The sequence below is a fragment of the Malus sylvestris genome, chromosome 10 (genome assembly GCF_916048215.2).
Source record: "Malus sylvestris chromosome 10, drMalSylv7.2, whole genome shotgun sequence".
NCBI lineage: Eukaryota > Viridiplantae > Streptophyta > Magnoliopsida > Rosales > Rosaceae > Malus > Malus sylvestris.
This window is the reverse complement of record NC_062269.1, coordinates 31,269,963-31,290,383: the sequence shown is the minus strand read 5'-3', so window position 1 is coordinate 31,290,383 and position 20,421 is coordinate 31,269,963. Positions and strand designations below refer to the sequence as shown.

The 20,421-nt window shown below is 34.0% G+C and overlaps 1 protein-coding gene across 1 annotated transcript; it reads right to left on the bottom strand.

Annotated features, from left to right (window-relative positions):
* Positions 1-13,834: 13,834 nt before the first annotated feature.
* On the bottom strand, positions 13,835-16,025 carry LOC126585879 (cationic amino acid transporter 8, vacuolar-like). The gene has a single exon (XM_050250454.1). The coding sequence runs from the start codon at positions 15,942-15,944 to the stop codon at positions 14,175-14,177; it is 1,770 nt and encodes a 589-aa protein (XP_050106411.1). The 5' UTR covers positions 15,945-16,025; the 3' UTR covers positions 13,835-14,174.
* Between the last annotated feature and the right edge of the window lie 4,396 nt (positions 16,026-20,421).

Sequence of the window (20,421 nt, the reverse complement as noted above, 5' to 3'; positions counted from 1 at the left end):
ATTAAATAACCAAGACAATTCGTATTAAAATATTAGTATTTTTTATTTTATAAAATAATAAAAGGTAACTTTATTTTTAATTTTGAATAATAATAAAAGATTGTTTAAAAGTATTTAAAAATATTGAAATGTAGTGTAAAGTGGAAGAACATGATTAGGTATTTATAGAAGAAAAAAATTATAATTTTTTATATTTTTAATTAGTTTTTTATAATATTGTTTTAATTTCTTTATTTTTTATTTTTTATTTTAATAATTTAAATTGTGGTTGACGTCATGATGATGTCACATAGGCAGGGGCTCGGATAGGCTATTATTATATGACTTCTCCATCGGGCTCGCCTTGACTCCAATTGCCTGAGTGGGCTGGAGTGTTTTAAGGAGGGGGAGATTGGATGGGGTTGCCTATCCCCAAGGCAATAAGCAACAGTGGAGTTGCTCTTATGTAGCCAAATGAAAACATTTAATCAAAAGAAAGTAATGGAGTCACGAAAAAAATTAACATTGAGATAATTATATCATCATCACCGGACTTCTTTATAAGTTTCTACATTGAAGTTGAACAAAAATTAATAATCATGGTGCAAAACTGCAACTATGAAAATTTTGTTTCAAGATAAATTTTTCCTTTATTCCATATATTCGTGGTTTTACTGTAAAACAACACTCTGTCATACAAAATGGTGAACTAACTAAGGAAGGTTAGTTCATGTAAGGCTTTATTTTCATAACAATATTACTGCTAAACACATTATTTTTAGTCAATTAAAGAAATCTAATAGAGCTAGTTGGAAGCAAATACACATAACTCGAAGAATGCAGAGTATCCAACCAAAAACACACAAACATAGCTACAAAATGAAGAAACTTCAGGATCGGCCCGAGCCTTTCCTGATCCTCAAGTGGCTCCGCCACTAACCACAGATATATTTAATATAATCATTTGTACACGCATTCCAAACAATAACAAAATGCGTGAATTAAATCAGTAGAACTAACCGGCCTCTTTGAAGGTGCGCTAATATGCACACAAATAGAAATTTATTTCGTATCATGCCTATTTGATAGAAAATTATTATTGTTACTATAATATATTTAAAAAGAAATATATCTTATGAGGAGTGCACAAATTTTATATCGTGTGTATTTGATAAACTAATGAAGTTAATTGGCATATGAAGAGGTCTGTGCTTACGGTCGAAGGGAACTGCATGTTGTGCCATATTCTACTGTATACACTTCCCCACCCAAACGCGTTACGTCATGTTTTTTTTTTTTTAATATTTCCATTTTAAATAAAACAATAAAAAATAGAAAGCCCAAGAATATAATTGAAAAAAAAATAAAAATCTCTTTTAGATTGAAAAATTATAAAAGCTAATTGGGGTGCATGAATGAAGGTCAAGAGGCTAGATAAATATAAAATAAGAAACATTACTAAAATCATATTTGTGAGAAAAAGATTAAAAAATAAGGGTATAAATTGGCTTGAAAAGCTCGAGTCACACTAGATTTGGCTCATATTTGGATCGTTGAAGCTCAACTCGTAAAAGAATTAAGCCAAACTTTAGTATTGCTATGTTCAGCTCGTACCGATCGTGTCTAGGCTTGAACTCATCTCAATAATTCAAGCTTGACAGGTAATAATAAATAAATATACATATATATATATATATATATATATTCTCAACTCTAATTAAATTTTTTTAAGAACCTTTTTTTGGTATTTCTTGTATACTATGCATTTGGAGACCCAAATTGAACTTACTCAATTACAAAAAACTAGAAATGATAGTGTTGACATAATTCTTTCTTTCTATGTGATTAAGTGGGAATAGGACTTCAAGTTGCCGCTCAAAGAACCCTAAACCGTAGAACAAAATAAGCAAAACCAAAGTCTAATTATTGAATTCATTGTTCTCAGTGCTAGTATCTACTTTAAAACTTCTTATAAGGAAGATAAATGTTATACACTTACCGCACTTATCGTATAGTAATGTACACTAAACACTATCTCATTCAATTAATACAATCTGCATGATAATATATCGTGATATACTTCTTTTTTTACTACTAAACACTATATCATGATTAGTGATTACTACGGAACGCTATATCATGATTAATGATTACTACGGAACGTTATATCATGATTAGTGATTAGTAATTACAACGGGGCATTATACTAAAAAATGTTGATATGGTAGTCAACTCTTAAGCCTAAACCCTATCATGATATTGCAAAGTTTTTTTACACAATTCAAACCAACTTACTATTATAAAAAGCTTGAAATAACTTGAGCTCATCGGGCTCGAATTTCTTAAGCTCGCTCGAGCTCCGCTTATGTAAGATCCAAGCCAAATCTAGTTCGACTTCGAAAAAAAAATTAAACAAGCTAAACTTGAGTACTATTTGATTCGGTTTGACTTGTTTATAGCCTATTGAAAAGTAACAAGTGTTGCTAAAGGAGAAATAAATTGGAGATGAGAAGATTCAAACTTTAACACCTCACCAATCCAATAGTGGATGCACTTAACCAATAGCTTTGTGTTCTTTACATGCCTAGTAAGAAATTTAAAAACATAAGGATAAACTAAGTTCTTCAAACTTTGTTCACCAAAACAAAGTCTTAGAACTCTAATTACTCCACCCTTGGAAAATCAAAACCTAACTTATTCAAGTGTGATCAAATTTATCACAGAACTCTAATTAATGGACCATTATCCAAATCTTCTTGTGGGAAGTCCACTCAATTTTACATAATATTGCTCAATTTGAAGTCTCTTACTTCCAATATCTTCAATTTACTCTCCATCATTGGATGCTTCCACTAAACCTTCTTACGTGACAATTATATTAGATTGATTTGTTCTTTCTTTTTCTTTTTTTATCAGTATCATGTTGAATTTGTTCGAGCAATAACTTCAAATGCATGTTAACACATGAATTCTGCATAAGGTTTCTTGCTTCAATAAATATTGTACTTTTTAATATTGCATGCACACTGGAATATTAGCAATCTCCCTACTTAATATAACTTAGCCTTTTTTTCCCCATGTGGCAAACTAATCCCCTTCTTGGTACCACATGAGACGGGATAAAATAGTATTTCCCAAAAAAAAAAAAAAAAAAGAAGAATTAGAAGAATATTGGTAGAGGCATATGTTAATCTAGCAATGAAGTTCCAAACTATCAAAGATATGTGTTTATTCTGCTAAGAAAAATGATAAACACACAATCTTGTTTAATTATGTTCGTTATTTTCATTTGAATTATTTAATCTAATTACATAAATAAAAATGGGTGCATGAAAAGTGTGAAAATCACTTCCCTTCTAATGAAGGGTAATTACACAGAATGAAGGATTATATATGTATGATGCATCATATGATTGATAGGCATGCATCGGTGTTTTTCTTTTTGTCCTTTTCGTTTTCCAAAATGAATGACAAACACAGTAAGGCATGGTGGTGCAAGTTGGAATGGTGTTTCCAATTCTAACAGTAAAATTTTCGAATTCAAACTTGAATATTCCAAATCTGAATATTTTTTAAAAATTGAAACGGAAATTGGAAGGCATTTACTAGAGATTCCGAAAATTCTAAATTTTCAATCCGAATTTTTTTGAAGTGTTCCGAACTTATTCTAATACAAAAATTTCGAAAAAAAAAATTGATTTTTTCTAATTAAGTGTGAAAAGTGTGAAAAAAATGATTCCTTTACTAAAAAAAATTTAATTGACTACTAAATAAAGTAAAGAGCATGGATAGTGGGGACATAATGGAAGAAAAATCTTGAACTTAGTATCAACTTTCAAGGATACGGTAGAGTGACAATCCCAGAAAGGTGAAATGGATCGGATTGAAAAAGATGGCCATCACAAACGGTTCTGAGGGATACTCATTCTCAGACCATTCTTAGAGCATCCGAAATAGTACAAGCTGAACAGTATTGATGGCTCAATTACATCAAACAAAATTTTGTACTTGAATAAATTTTGCCTGTTCTTTCAAAGTAAACAATGTTGCCTATTTCAAAGTGAATAGGTGTACTAGGCCTCACATCTCCTTTTGTAGTAATATATTTGAACTCCCTTAGAATTGACACGAAGTTAATAAATCTTAATCATAAAGTTCGAGTTGAAGAAGTTTACATTTGGTATCGAGTGTTTACCTACGTAAAAGAACACGTTCAAATTAATTAAGTTATTCTCACGAAAAGTTGAAGCAAATTGGTGGATAATTAAATCGAAGAATGTTTTCCTTTTAACTCTAGTTTTTTTTTTTCTTCCGTTAAACGTAGTCTAATATATTGCAAGAGAAATGAGTAAAACTCTAACCTTATGTTAACGGAGAAGTTGGTAAACCGTGATGAATCCCTCATTCCCTTGCCTCGTCAATGAAAAAACGTCATATGCATACATAGAAATATTCTGCACAACTTATCTATGTCCCCAATTAACAACATTCCTAAACATTTTATTTAGAAAATGACATAACATGCTATTTCCATCTGTTTTTAAGTGATAAGAATAACCGAAAGAGGTCCTTAAAAAGCACCTACTTTCAAGATAAACATTGATGAAATTAGAAGATCATGAAGGGCACAAAACAGAGGCCAAAATTTATCACACTTATGAAATCTTGGCATTCTGTTATACCTATGCAAAGATTCGTATGCAAGTTGGTGGCCAAAACTGATATAAAACGAAAATATCCATGTGAGAGTTGGTTTTCCTTTTTTGAAACAATTTCTTTTTCGTTACAAATGATGTCTAAAGATTATTTCTTTTCTACCACACGATTTTAAGGAATGATGAATTTCAACTTAGAACTTTCACGTAGTTTAAATAATGTTTGAGGAGTAAAAAAAAGTTTATTTACCCCTAACATATATGAAAGGATAATTGTGTTCATCTTTTACCTTAATTCGATCATGTCCTACCTCCAAAATAAATAATTCATCGAATGATGAGAATATAGTTGTAAGTAAACAAAATTATCACACAAAAATTTGACAGTCAAGTAATTTAGTTTAAAACAAGTAAAAGTTTTTTTTGTTCAATTCTCGTTCTTTCATAATATCACCTTTTGTAGATAAAGTTACAACTTACAAACTCTCTATCTCAAATTCTCCCAATAATTTTCATGTTGACAATTAGATTCCACGTTTCAAAGTCCCATTATTTGGACAATAAGAGAGCATATATCATACAGTAGACGTGTTCAAAGAGAGGCCTCCAGTTGAATAGACGGCTATCAAAGTGTGAAATAGGCGTGCTTCGCTTTTGCAATGGACGCAGAGAGACCCTCCCTCTCCCCACCCAGGGCCCAGTAGCGAGAGACCGTATTCTTTGCTTTCCCAATCTGTCAGTCTCTCTCACGATCATGACGTGGCCTCTTAATATTCGTAGCTCTTTTTTGGTTATTGTCGGTCGTACTCCGCCAGTCGACTACTTCTTACTATTTTTGATCTTGGCGCCAGCACAATTATGGGTCGCATGCCAGCTTGGCCAATCCCCTCCCCCACTCTCTCTCTCTCTCTCACACACACACATATTATCCCATCCCATCCCATCTCTCTCACACACAAATATTATCACATCCCATCACAACACCGAAACACGCTTTGCTTTCATACTAGGGCTACTCCTACTCGCTTCGAGCCGATGCTTCTTATCATTGATTATTATATGTGTCCCACTAGGATTTCACATTCTCACGAATCTGATCTCCCTATATGTAATAACCTACCCAAACTGTTTTGGATAAATTTTGGGGATTTAAGAATAATGTGATAAGATTGGGTCGTGCATGATGACCTAATCTTCCATAATTTAGCATTTCAAGTTTGAGCAAGAGAATTTGTTATTGTCATTTTGAAAAGGACATCATGTGCTCATTTCTTATGAAACATGAGAAAAAAAAATTGCAAATAAATGAGTGGAGTATCTAAATGATATTCATCTACCTCTTGTTATGTCATTGAAATGATGACATGTAGACAAGCCAAATAATTTAGCCCAAGAAAAAAGTACGGGGAAACAAGCATGCAAAGTTGGGGATAAAATTGTGAGTGGGTTGTTTTGTTGATACTTTACATTTTATTAAATACACCCTACGTATATTTACAAAAAAATTACTTTCTTTTAGAATTAAAAGTTATCTAAATCTACGTACTTACCCAAACTGCCCTCTCTCCCTCCCCACACCCTATACCAATTTTCAGCAGGTATATACCGATATTGTGCATAATTTCAATAGGCTCCAACAAAAGAGTATTTAACACATGTGTTGCTTCAATTTTTTGACAGGTAATCACCGAAATATCTTTAACTTTTCGATAGGGACCTTTCGAAAATCTAAATCGAGTTTAAGGGTTCAAAAAGCACACGTATGTTGTTCAATTTGATTCAAAATCAAAATATATATATGAAATCTTACCTCATGTAGAGCTTCCAAAAAATCAATTTCATGCTCCCATTTCATAAAAAACCAATCTCTTTTTCATCAACGTGTTTGTGCTTTTAATTTGTTCTAATATGAAGGGTGGGAGTGAGTTTGAGAGCTTGAAGTATAAAAATATTAATACAGTTATCTAATGTATGTTAAAATGACTTGGACTGTATTCAGAATTTTATTTATTTATTTATTTATTTTACATTTTAGGGCCTAAATTGTAATTTTATATTAGGGAATATAAAATAATGCTTCCAATCTTGGGCAAAATGAGCGAACGACCATTGTTTATCTTACGACAACATGAAGGCCTACAAACAAATGTATTAATTAAGCTTAAACCCTATATCGATTTGCATATATACAGATCAACGACGATGTAATTAACTTGTAAAAGGAAGGTTGACAATTATCTAAAGAGGAGTAAGATTCACACTCCCTTTTTACCCTTTTTGAAAATTTCATCTTATTTTATGCTTTAGTAACCGATGTAACAAAACAAACGCTCACACTACAAAAACAAAGCAAAAAAAATGTGTAAATGGATGAAATAAAATGTGAAAATCACTATCCGTATCTAAACTGTATTCAAACTAACAAATTACAATCTCATAAGTACTACATATAGTATTTATATAGGACCACGCAGAATCATAGGAAATATTTGCTTGTCATTCATGTGTACTTTTAACTATAGTTTTCTAGTTCAGCAGACAAATCATTGCATGCTTCATAGGATAAAAAGTGAAACTTCATGATCAACATTAGGATAAGTTGGACATAAAACAGCTCATCGTCCATTATGCCACGTTTCATGCGCTTCAAATTTGATGTGACCCATATTGAGGAAATGAAGATTCACCTTTGACCTAAACGTTGTTGAGCTCTTGGGCCTAAAAATGAACAGACATCAAACCCCCCCTTTTCTTCCTGTACACCATTAGCTAGGGTTTAAAGATGGAAACTGACACAAGGGGAACTGGATCCCCTACGGACTCAAATAAATTGAGTCTAAAGATTAAAGGATTCGGTTCGTTGAAATTGGATTCAATGGTTATAATTATTATAACTTTTAAATGACCATTTGTTTGTAGCTATTGGATCAAATTTCAACGGTCCGGATCATTTGCTCAGGAGGCTCAATTTATTTGGATCCGGAGGGGATCCGGTTCCGACATGAGGAATGTGAATGCCTTCGCATCTTCACACACACACACACAAACCCTACAATTATCTTCTCACGTTCTGTTTCTACTTTCCGATGTGACTTACATCTTTCCCTTGAAAATTTGGTACACTTGCCTTCATCATCGTATGCATGCTGCCCTACACTATAAATACCACCATAGATGGAGAGGGTATTGAATTTGGTGTGATTACAAAATTATTATTCACCAAGAAACTATCTTATATGCATGAATGCAGGTGGATATATATAGCAGAAACACAAAATCACAATTTGAATTTGGTAGAATTATCGCATATATATGATCTACATGTGCTGATGAGTAAGTTGATGTAGACATATAAATCAAAGTGCATACATAACTCAAAAAGGTTTTGTTGAGTCCACATTGATACACGCGGTTATGACGCGATACAAACACGCTCGTACAATAAATTTTAAAAACAATAAAATATATAGAGACGAGACTTGACAATATACACACATATATGAAATTATGATGTATGTGTGTGTGTGTGTGTATATATCATGAAGCGTGTGTGTGTGTATCATGAAGCGACTCTGTGTGTGTGTGTGTATAAATATGATATTTGATGATTTGTATTCTTACTTTGAGATATTATTTATGGCCACGATAAAAAAACATATTGTAAAGAGAATGGGTCAAGAGTTTTTGCATTTAGCGATTGTACATTTACACGCATTTCTCTATATGTAAATAATCCCAACAATCTAACGAGCTAAAATTATGACACATCATCTAGCTAGTATTAAATTTAATCAGTTTTATTTTTCTTTTCTATTTCTCTAAACAGACGTTAAGAATGAAAACCTCTGTCAAGGAAGGAAAAAAAACCATGGCCGCCAAAATTCATTAACTGATCTGGTGAAACCATATCAAGCAAAAACCCAAAAAACGATATCTCTCTCTCCCTTTCTCAAAACGATTAAGTTTGGATAGTTTACAATCATTTCCGGTATAAATATTGGGTTTTTGGTTTTCTTCCCAAGCTTTCGTGGCATTGCATCATAGTATAATAACCTCAAACCCAATAAAATCAATTTTATTATCGGATTAGTTTATGAGTTATTTGCTAGAATGTTGGATCTTTTTCAAAGGTATGCTAAAATGGGATTCAAGAGAGAGAGAGAGGAAGGATGATTTAAACTTTGAGAGAGAGAAGTTAACATTAGTTAGGAAAATAATTAAAAGTTAAAAAATAGAATAAAACTAATTAAATTCTATTATTAACTTATGTATCACGTCTTAAGCTGTTAAATTATTTGAATAGTTTTTTTTTTTAAAGGAGGACAACTGGTGACAAGTCACGGTTATCCACCATTTCCGGGCGTCGGGAAGACTCATAGAGGCATTTCAGCCTCTCCCTGGCCAGCTTCCACACCAGCAACGGGTTTTGAACCTAAAACCTCCAGTTTTTAATTTTAAGGAAGTCTCGTAATCCGTCATTTACCATTGGATCATCAGCTCATGGTTAGATTATTTGAATAGTTAAAATATAACGAAGTGCGGGTAAATACACAATCGCTAAATATAGAGACCCAAGATCCAAAGAGAACATCACACTACAAATGTAGCTGCATTTTACCATGCTCAAATAATTGGTTTGTAATGAATTATCCTGACTGATACGGCCAAATTTCATTATATAGGATGTAAGACAATGACACGGAATTCTATGTAAGGGTTAGTTCTACAAAACACTACTTCGAAGATATAAAAGCTTGAATGAACCAAATGCATGATCCTCAATGTTTCATTTTTGGAATCACATTTTATTAACAACCTTTAGTTTTGAATCTTTGATTCATTGTACGTATGAGAGATTTGCGGTTTCAATTACTCCTATGCCCTCAAGTGAAACAAATCGAATGCATTTCTTGCAATACCAAAAAAAACTCGCTCTTACCTTTTCTGTATTATTCATTTTCTCTTAGGTAGAAATCAAATATTATGACAACACGACACATGGCATGAAAATGTCAAAAGTATTATGAAGATATGGCGACGCATGACGTGAAATTATCAAAGATTATAGCGATATGAGGACACGTGGCTTAAAAGTGTCAAAGAAATTAAGACAATATGACAACACGTGACGTGAAAGTATTAGAGAGGTATCAAGAAAGAATGCGTGTTAGAAAGGGATAGAGTAATACTAACATGTATGTGTTAGATGAAAGTTGGTGATGTGTCAATGTTGTGTTGATGATACATTAAAATACGGTGTAAGTTGAGTATTATCAAAATATCATAGGCGTGTTGACGTAGAATACACAATACAAATACAATAAGCCAATTTCAGTAAAATTTTGCCCATCATTAGCTGTGATCAATGAATAAAGATCACCTAGAATAAGGAAGTTGAGGAGTAGACCAGAACTTTAATTGAGAAAACTAAAATGGAAGCATAAGTCTTAATTAATTGAAAGCTTTGCTAAAGAGCATATAGGGCCGGCAGACGTCTGTGGAAGAATATATAATATCCCACCAAAATCCTCAACGAAAAGGAGATCCTTTAATTAAACGATCCACAATGGTTTGTAGGTCACTAATTTCTCTCTTAGTCAAGACTCATCAAAAGCTTGGAGTATAAAAGGTGTAAAATCTATGTGCTATTTTCAAGCCACGTGTGTATTTTCTATTGCAATGCAGTTGACAAAGAAAGAGACAGAGGGTCACAATATGTTTTTAGGTAGAAAGGTATCACGGGTTTAAGGTCAAAGAGGGAATTTGGTCGTTGGTCAATCTACAAATTATACCTTTTGAATAAAATAAATTATGAAATATTATTATATAATTAATTTAGATTTGTGTTATCCACATATTTCTTTTTAACTTCCACACGCTTTGTTAATTTTGTTTGATAATTTTTAATTTATTTGATTTGATAACCAAAAATTAAACAAAGTGTGTGAACGGTACAAAAGGTGTGCGAATAACATCACCTTTAGTTTAATGTTTCATTTTGGCATGATGAGCTGGGGTCGTTGATTAATATAGGAAAAATCTCCATTTATGTATAATGGAAAAAATAAAGATAAAATAATGAATATAAGATCTAAAGAGAATTGTCATTTAGTTACGGTGGTATTCCTCTTCATCTGTAAGTAAAATGTATTAAGTTCAAATCTTATTGATAACGAATTCGATACAAAATTAGGTAGTCCATTGCCTAAATTAGTATACATGCACATTTAGTTTATCGATTTTATTAAACTTCCTTCAATTATATCCTTATAAATGTACCTAAATGAGAAGACATTAAAAAAATAATGACACATATCTTTAGAAAAAAAAAATGTAAATACATACGTGTACCAAAATTGAATACCTTCGCGTCAGGGTGGAGAAGTCTTGAGTCAAACTTGGCTAGGGTGGCAGCCGCCGTTTGCGACACCATGATGGAGAGAGTTTCGTAGCAAACTACAGTTAACGAAAGAAGAGGAGGTAGAGGCCGTGTTTGGTGACCCCAAGACGGAGCGTCTCAGATGCAATAGCAATAAGTTTTTTTTTTTTTTTCTAGTTGGAAAGGTTTTGAAGAAGGAAGTGCGTCCCACACACTATTTTAAAAATTCTCACCTAGCGCCGTTTAGATTTCGTCTAAACTCTAGACTGCTGGTCATAGTCACGATTAATTCCTAGGTGTTTGAAAATTAAGAAAGGGTACCTAGACCTGATGAGGTGCCCGTCTAGACACCCACCTAGCTCGCTCATATCCATCTAGGCATCCGTCTCGGTTGTAACTCACTTAGACAGAAAATAGATAACTTCTATTTTGCATTTTATTTTTCTCGATAAATTGTAAAAGGCTTGTTGAATATTTAAATGAACACATATTATATGCTTGTTCCTCATATTTTCATTATGTTCTAATACTTCATAATGTTCTAATACTTCATAATGTATACGTCATTCTATTTTGTAGTTTATGAAGAAATTATATTTATTTGAAGTATAAACAAACATTTACTTACACAAAATATAATATATTTTCTTAAATCCGCCTCATCCTCCTAGGCACCCGTCTAACTGCCTAGGCGTTAGGTTTCAACCTGTCGCCCAACTAGCACCTAACATCTTTTAAAACCTTTCCACAATCGTTGTTGGGATGCTCAAGGACCTGTGGCACCCTGAAAGCAAACGTGGAAATTGCAGTGTGTGTGTAACAATATGAGTGTATGTATGCATGATATACAGGTTGAGATATTTTTTTATGTGTCTCGAAAAAAACAATATGAGTGCGTGTTTATATTATATGATTTAGGTTGAGAATTTTTTTTAAGGAGTTTTAACAAAACACTTCCGGTATTGTTCATTTTTAACGAAAAATTACATTTTTACCTTTTCTTTGGTACTATTCACTACATCTTTATTTGTCATTTTTTATTAAAACTAAAAAAAAATATTGGACTTTTCGTTAGTTTTTATTTTATTTTATTTTATTTTATTTATGTGTATTCTTGTCTCTTAAGATGCAATATACCTTTTTTTTGGGCCAAATCTCTTGATATGCAATAGATAGGGACCTAAGCACTGAACAAATACAAACGTGATGAAACAGCTGACTCCTCTGGAAAAGTTTTCCTTAGCTTAGCTTAAATATCCTCAAGACATAATGGATAATGCTTGTGTCATTCTATGGGGATTTACTTGTCTTCACACTTCACGATTAATGAATTTTTATTGTCCAAACATCATAATCAGAACCGTTTTGTTCTCTTTATTATCATCTAAAGATCATATCTGCCAAAAAAAAAACATTCAATTTAAATCGTTTAGTTATCCATGTGTTGAACCAATCAACGAAATTGGTAACAAATAACATCTTCATGATGAACTGTCCATTTGTTTTATACATATGAATTGCTAAAAGATCTTCAAATTAAATAATTTTTACTATATGATCTTTAGATGATGAAAAAGAAAATGAACAGTTATGATTATAATATTCAGATGGTAAAAGCTCGTTAATTATAAGTGTGGGGACAAGTAAGTCCCCCCAATAGAAGTACACAAGCGCTATCCATATATATTATACAAAACCTGTAGGAAACGAGAGGTTATTACATAACTTTACATTGATGAACAAATCTTATTTACACTTTTTATTAATACAATGACATATTTACACTAATGGAATATAAGAATAAATTGATTGCAAACTCGTTCTCAATATTTGAGACCTCGCTCTTATGAATAAAAAGAAATATCAATAAACCGTAATATTAAGTAGCATTTACACTTTTTTTATTACAAATAATATTTCTGCTTTATGGTAGACTAAGAGATGAGAGTAAATTTGAACCCATAAATTAAAGAACAAGACTATAATGATGGAGACAATGAACCACATGCAAATCCTATTTGCACTTAACTGCCAAATGGTCAACTCAGGGCCTCAGGCCGACTGTCTTAGAAAAAGTGTGAATTATGAGAAAATCGACTTAAGGCGCAACAGAAAGAATCGACATTTATGGGCTGCTGTTGTTTATAGGCTTAAGTCACGGCCCAAATAGAAAAAGAAGACTCAAGGCAAACAACCTTTCAATAAAACCCCAGATTAAGAAAACTGAAGTCATGAGGAAATAAACAAAGGCCGCAAGACCAAGAGTCAACACAAAAACCTAGCCCAAATTAAAAAGAACACCCCAAAATTACAAGGACTTCGGATTTAGGAAAGGGGGATGATGAGATATAGAGGAGATGGTGAAAAGAAGTGGAAAGTGAATGCATAAATGGTGGGATTAGGGTTGAGATTTAGTTGGTAGGTAGAAAAATTGGAAGTGAACCAAGAAAATAAAAATCTAAGAGGCCGTTTAATAACCATTTCGTTTTTAGTTTTTGGTTTTTGAAAAATTGAAATATCGTTTAGTAACTACTTTTAGTTTTCGAAAAATAAAAACTAAAAACCAGACGTCAACAATTTTGCCAATTGGCAACTAAAAGATTTTGAGCTCCAACCCAAATGAAGAAATAACGACCAACTTGAGCAATGCAAATACATGTTAGGCCAGTTAGTGAAGATAGTGTATCCGCTTCCTTGTAGAACCGCACCTTATAGTAAACTTTCATCTATCATTCTCTTTGCTCATGCACTCATCTCACTATCTTAAACTTCTACGTGACCGCAGTCATTTACTTACGGTTGTTAATTACCTGAGAGACAGTTTAATTAAGCATTTAATCTAAAGCTTTGAAGCAATTCTATAAAGCACATACAGAGTCATTCACAAATTGTTTCCCCTTCACCTAAAGACTCGCATACAATTGGATTTTGGATGAAAACAGTCTTGCCAATATTTGATTTTGTGAATCCCTCGTCGAGGAAAACTAGACATTCTAAAGCACTCACTAAATTAAGTGTACTCATAAATTCCCCTAAGAGATATCCGAAATAGTTGGTTAGATATCCTAAATAGTTGGTTCTCCGTTCTTGTTCAATCTGTTGAGCCACATCATATGCTGCATCTACACCGGCCATCAAATAGTAGACAAGCATAGCACCTCTTAACTAGCATTTTCATTTCCCTCTTGAGTTCTTGGTTCTTGTTCAATCTGGTGAGCTACATCATATGTTGCATGTACACCAACGAACAAATAGTAGAGAACCATGACTGCAGTGCAAATGAAAAACCTCAAGAATGCAACATAACCCAGAGACCCAATGAGAAAAACATTAATTCCAATCGACAATGCAGGCAACCATGGAACAAGTGGAACCCCCCAAACCTTAGGAACCCGGTGCTTTGGAAGCAATGCCATCCACAAAGTCCCCACTAACCAAATCACAGAAAACACTACATACCAAACCCACCCTCGCATCCCTGTATTCCAAGTCGTTGTAATTCCTGTAGAAGAACCGATTATTAAGAACAAACATACAAGGAACTTGACCAAATCAGTCGTTGGCGTCACATCCTTAACATAATACCGCCTCACAAGCAATGCTATAGCCACAAACATAAATATGCAGAGCGTACTGAAAGAGAAGACGCTTGACAGCACATCCAGACTAGTGAATAGTGCAACAACTGCACTAACTAAGGTTACCAATACGGTAGCATAAATGGGGGTTCCAGTTTTTGGGTGAACCAAAGCAAACCAGGGTGAAATCATATGAGCTCTTGCAATCTGAGTGGTATACCTAGCTTGCCCCATAGACCCAACCAGCAGGCTTGTAGTCATTCCCTTGAGGGCGCATATACTCACTATGTACTTAGCCCAATTCATCCCAATTGCCTCAAAAGCAACCGAATAAGCAGCATCTCTATCGATTTGAGTGTATTTCTGCATCATACACAACACCAAAGCCATCAAGCAATAAACCACTGTGATCAAACTCATAGAACCAACCAAACCAACCGGTATGTCCCTCGAGGGCTTCTTTGCCTCCTCGGCCATATTGGCAACCATATCAAAACCAGTATAAGACCAGTACACAACAGCAGCCGCCTCGAAAACGCCCTTTGCCCCATATGGGAAAAAGGGCACCAAATTCTCAGTCTTTCCCTTAACAAACCCAACAATCAATATAAACACAATGATCAAACCACTAGCTATGGAGGCAATCCAATTCAACACAGAAGTCCTCCTAGTTCCACTCATTGCAATACTATTAACAACCAAAAGCACCACAACAGCAATTGGGTCCAAAAGATTAAACCCATCAGGCAGAGATTTTACCCGAATTCGAAGAAAATCGGTGTCATCAGTCCGAAAAATGCTGGCAAAGTAAGAAGACCAAGACCTTCCGAGCCCTGCCGAACCCACCAGAGCCTCCAGGAGAATGTTCCCCGCCGCAATGAACGCCACAAAGTCCCCCAATTCTATCCGAAGGTACGAAAATGACCCGCCGGCAACTGGGACTTCAACGGCGAACTCCGTGTAGCATAGAACCGAGAGCATAGCAGAGAGACCAGAGACGGCATAGGAGAGAACAATGGCCGGACCGGCGTCGTCGCGGGTTGCCTGCCCAGTGATCACGAAAATGCCTGAACCAACGACGGCGCCGAAGCCGAGCCAGATTAAGTCCCACCAGGTGAGGCAGCGCTTCATAAGATTCTCGCTCTGTTTGGGGAGCTGGAGGAGCTCGAAGGAGTCGGAGGAGCGGTGGAGGAGGCGGTCCTTGAGGCGGGAGGGGGTGTGGGAGAGGGCGTCCTTGTAGGAATTGAAGTTCTGGAATGTGTATTCTGGGAAGAAGTCCTGTTTGCTCCATCTGCTCCAATAGCTTCTGGGTTTTGAGTCCTGCTGGCCTTCCTGCTCGGGATGTAAATCCATGGCGGCTTACGGTGGGTTGGTTGGCGGGTTGGTGGGTTTTGAAGTGCTGCAGCTGTTGGTTGTTGGAGTTGGGAGACTGAGTGGTCGTTGACGGTGAGTGAATTATTGAAGGAGACAATTACCGGGAACTATAATTAGCGCTTGTTCATTACAGTTCAATTTGGGTAATTAGGTTTTTGTTTTTATTTTGGGATGTAATTACGATATTATAATCTTTTTCTTTTTCAATCTAAATTCATTGGCTGCTGTTGAATAAATTCTAATGCAAGAATTAGAGCTAGATTCATTTTTCTGTGATGGTGCTCCGATCTCTTTCTCTTATCTACCATCGTTATCATTTGTGAAAAATAGAATGCAGATATTATTTTCTTGCTTTTACCCATATCAATGAGCGAAATTAAACAAGATTGTGTAGAAAGAGAAAATAGTGCAAAATCGTTTTCTCAAACCAATATGCTAATTTAGTTCCTGAACTATATTCTCAGTGAATATTAGATTCCTAAAAAAAATTTCTGTAAAATAAATTCCTAAATTCATTAAAAAATGCGTATTTCATCTCTATTATTATATTCAAAGCTATTTTATTAATTTTTCGTCAACCTAAGGGCTAGTTTGGTATTGTTGTACTTTGAAAAAAAACTGTTACTGCTGTGCTGTGAGAATAAGCTCATTTTTGCTGCTTCGTGTTTTCAGCTTTTTTTTCACCCAAAACTATGAAAATAAGTTGTTTTTAAGTCTTTACCAAACACTTTTTTGAGCTCAACTTTTTTATACCCACTTTTTATAAAAGCACCTCAGTACCAAACTAGTATTAAGTCACTTGACACATTTTAGAATATAATAACATTATTTTCTCGCCTTTAAGCCCTTAACATTTCATAGAGATTGCGAATCTAATGTCTAATTTTCCTTCCAAAGTTAACTTACACTATTTCTTATGAAAAACTTCTAATTTATCCTCCAAAGTTAACTCCATACACTATTTCTTTATGAAAAACTACCAATCTACTCTCTAATCTAATGTTTATCACATGCAAGTAACGTGACTTAAATAGACGAAAATTTGAATAGAGTATCTTGGAATATAATATTAGGGATGTAATTGATAGATTTTTCTAATTTAATGACTAATTTTTCTGAAAAAAAAAATAGTTTAGGGACTTGATTTTCACTAAAGTGATAATTTAGAGACTAAATTGACAGTTCACTTTAAAATGTAAGAAATTGGACAAAATATGCAATCTAAAAGAAGCTTCGGATCTGACTCCCAAAAAAAATAAAACGTCGTATCACCCTTGACATTAATCACATGAATAAGACCCATTTATAATATATTAGGTTCATCAATTTTAACTGATCTCTCTCACTCGAAGAAAACCCATTTATAATATATTAGGTTCATCAACCAAAACATTAGCACGACCAACATCCACATTCGTAATAACTCAACAACAACAACAACAAGAGTCAAGCACATAAGTGTCGAAATTTATCTTGAAAATCAACATTCATCAACCAAAACATTAGCACGACCAACATCCACATTCGTAATAACTCAACAACAACAACAACAAGAGTCAAGCACATAAGTGTCGAAATTTATCTTGAAAATCAACATTCAAGAGAGGATCTTATGATATATGGAGGAGCATGATAAGGATTTTGCTACACACGCGAACGAGTTAAAAACTCATATAATACTTGCAAGAATTATAAGGTTGTTGTAGTATAAACTGATCTTGCAAAGTCGTTCTCCACATGGATTATTAAATAATTCAAAGCAAACCAAAATCCAATTAATTATTGTAAAGTAGAAATTGAGATGATTGATTTTATAAACTACTTAAATTAAAAACGAATTTAGTTAATAAAAGTAAACTAATCTGCAATATTAAAGATGAAAGAAAAGGAACCAATTTTGGAGAAATCAAATTAAGAAAGCACTAGGGTTCCACCATCACCTAGCAATCCTATGAATTTTTACCAATTACTTATGATCTACACATGCCACTTTGAAAGTTAGATTTTCCTAATTCATATTATACTTGGAATCTCCAACATAGAACGTATATCTAACATGCAACCCTTAAAACGTGGTATTCATCCTAAGTGAAATTACAATTATTAATCACAAGAAGCCAGCGTCAATTTCAGAGAACATTCCGACCAAAATTGCATCAAATTACTTTTCTAAATATCCTAATGGTGATCAGGCATTCAGAATTAGATAGTTTAAACCGGTGATTAATAATTCAAAGTGTGCATGCAATCAATCATAAGCAATTAAATAAAAATCACATATTCATGCTAAGGCTCAAAGCTTCGCCCTAACAAAAGAAATTAGTTACACATATTCATAATTGAAATCATAGGAAATATTATGAAAAATAAAAAGAATGAAAACATCTTAAAGTAGAAAATCTCCAAAAACCGTAGCAATTGCTCTCTGTCTCCAAAGTTAAATAAAAGAAAGCGTAGCAAAAACTAAAAACGGCAGAGCCATATATTTGCTAAGCCATCCACAAACCCTAAAACATAGGTCTCTTATTCCAATTAGGAAACTAAGAAAAATAATAAAATATCTTAGAAAATAAAACCCTAATTAAACTAGAAGAATCTGCCAAGTACTTGTCCAGCCACGTTTTAGGCTTAGATCTCCTCCAAATCCGGCCCAAGATAGCTTGTTTTAAAGATCAGGATGTTTCGAACACATCTCCAGAAGGCCACGAAACCATCCGAGGTCATCTTGGGCTCCAAAAACTCAATTTAAGCCCAAAAACGTCATTTTCCAGCACCGCGCATCGCTCTTTTATTTTATCGCTAGAAAATAACCGCTTTGTGGAAAAATCCTAAATTTTGATATGATCAAGATAAGTAACTCATGAACGTCCTCTAACTGGAATTACTCCAAAATTCATCCATTTGGTTCTGTTTTGCCCTAGAGGAAGTCGAAAGTCCTATATTAAAAATACAATTCAAAATATCAAAATTCTTCCAAAATATTAACCAAAATATACTAATAATAGAGTAAAATATATAATATGCAGTCTACTCATCAGAGCAGAACGAGAAGTAGGGTTATATAAGGATTAGACTCACCAAAGAGGAGAGGAAGAGACCAAAAATCATAACCAAATGTAGCAGCAGCCAAGCGAAGGATTTTAGTAGGATGTGGTCTAATGCCCCGAAAGTCGAAACACAAGGTTAAGAAAAACAATGACAAACACGATTAGTATTCAATAATCGGATGCAAACATTGAGAAGACTCGAGTTAAATGACTCTCCATAGCACATTTAGCTAAAACCATTAGCTGCAAACATTTTTTCTTGATGGACATGATTGCGAACAACCATTTAGTAAGCTCATGCATATGCTCTAATTAACCCAAGCAATTGAGCACCACCACCTATTTGAGAGTATTGGAAATCCTTATTATATGATATCCACACACCATTTTTCACTTTTCACACACCCTTCTAATTTTTTGCCGTTGGATCAGATGAATTGAAGAAAATAAAATGACATAAATTAACAAGGGGTGTGTAAGAAGTAAAAAGGGGTGTGTGGATAACACACCCCTTAGAATATATCACAGTCCGTTCAAGCCAAAAGGCATAACATTCATCAATCAATCACTTGGACTTAACAAGCATGAATTATTCGATTCAAGCTACATAACGAACCCACATGACAATCAAGGTTTCTATTTCATCCATTATATAAATCACTATGTTTCAACATAAAATCGCAATTCATAGCATGTAATATATCAAAGAATCAACAAAGCACAATAGTATCCTCTAGTCACATTAATTAACTAATCTAATAGTATTAATAACAATCATATCCAACATCATTCCACAATCACTTCAAGTAACCAATTCCATGAATCAAGTAGGTACGATATTAACATTTAATTATGTTAATCAGTCAACAAGATCACATATCAATGCACGAAATTTAATAAAGGAATACTACATAATTCCCTACCTGGATTCCAAGTAATAACATGATAATTCTAATTTATAAACATAACATCTATTGTGAGCAATTCCTACTCACTCAAATCTAGGATCGAACTAACTTTATGGAAATGAGCAAGAGTAGGGATTATGGACCACTCAACGAAATCCAACCCGAAATATAATGGCCTATCAAAATGTACCAAGTACAACTAATCTTCATCGTGCAAGTAATGATCACCCAACACAGATATACCAAGCAAGACCACATCCTAACTCTAGGTAGTGATCACCCAACTTGGATACACCAAGTATGATCACTCATAGAATGCGTATGGTCCCCCAATATTGATATACCAAGCAGAACCATATGTATAGTCCAATAACATAGGCAATGATCACCCAACGCAGATATACCAAGCATGATCACCCCTAACAGTCCCCTAACGATGATATACCAAGCATGATTGTATCCTATAACTCTAGGTAGTGATCACCCAACGCGGAAATACCA

Bases quoted from the DNA above. Each gene is read 5' to 3' on its own strand.
- LOC126585879 (XM_050250454.1), bottom strand. From the start codon at position 15,944: ATGGATTTACATCCCGAGCAGGAAGGCCAGCAGGACTCAAAACCCAGA.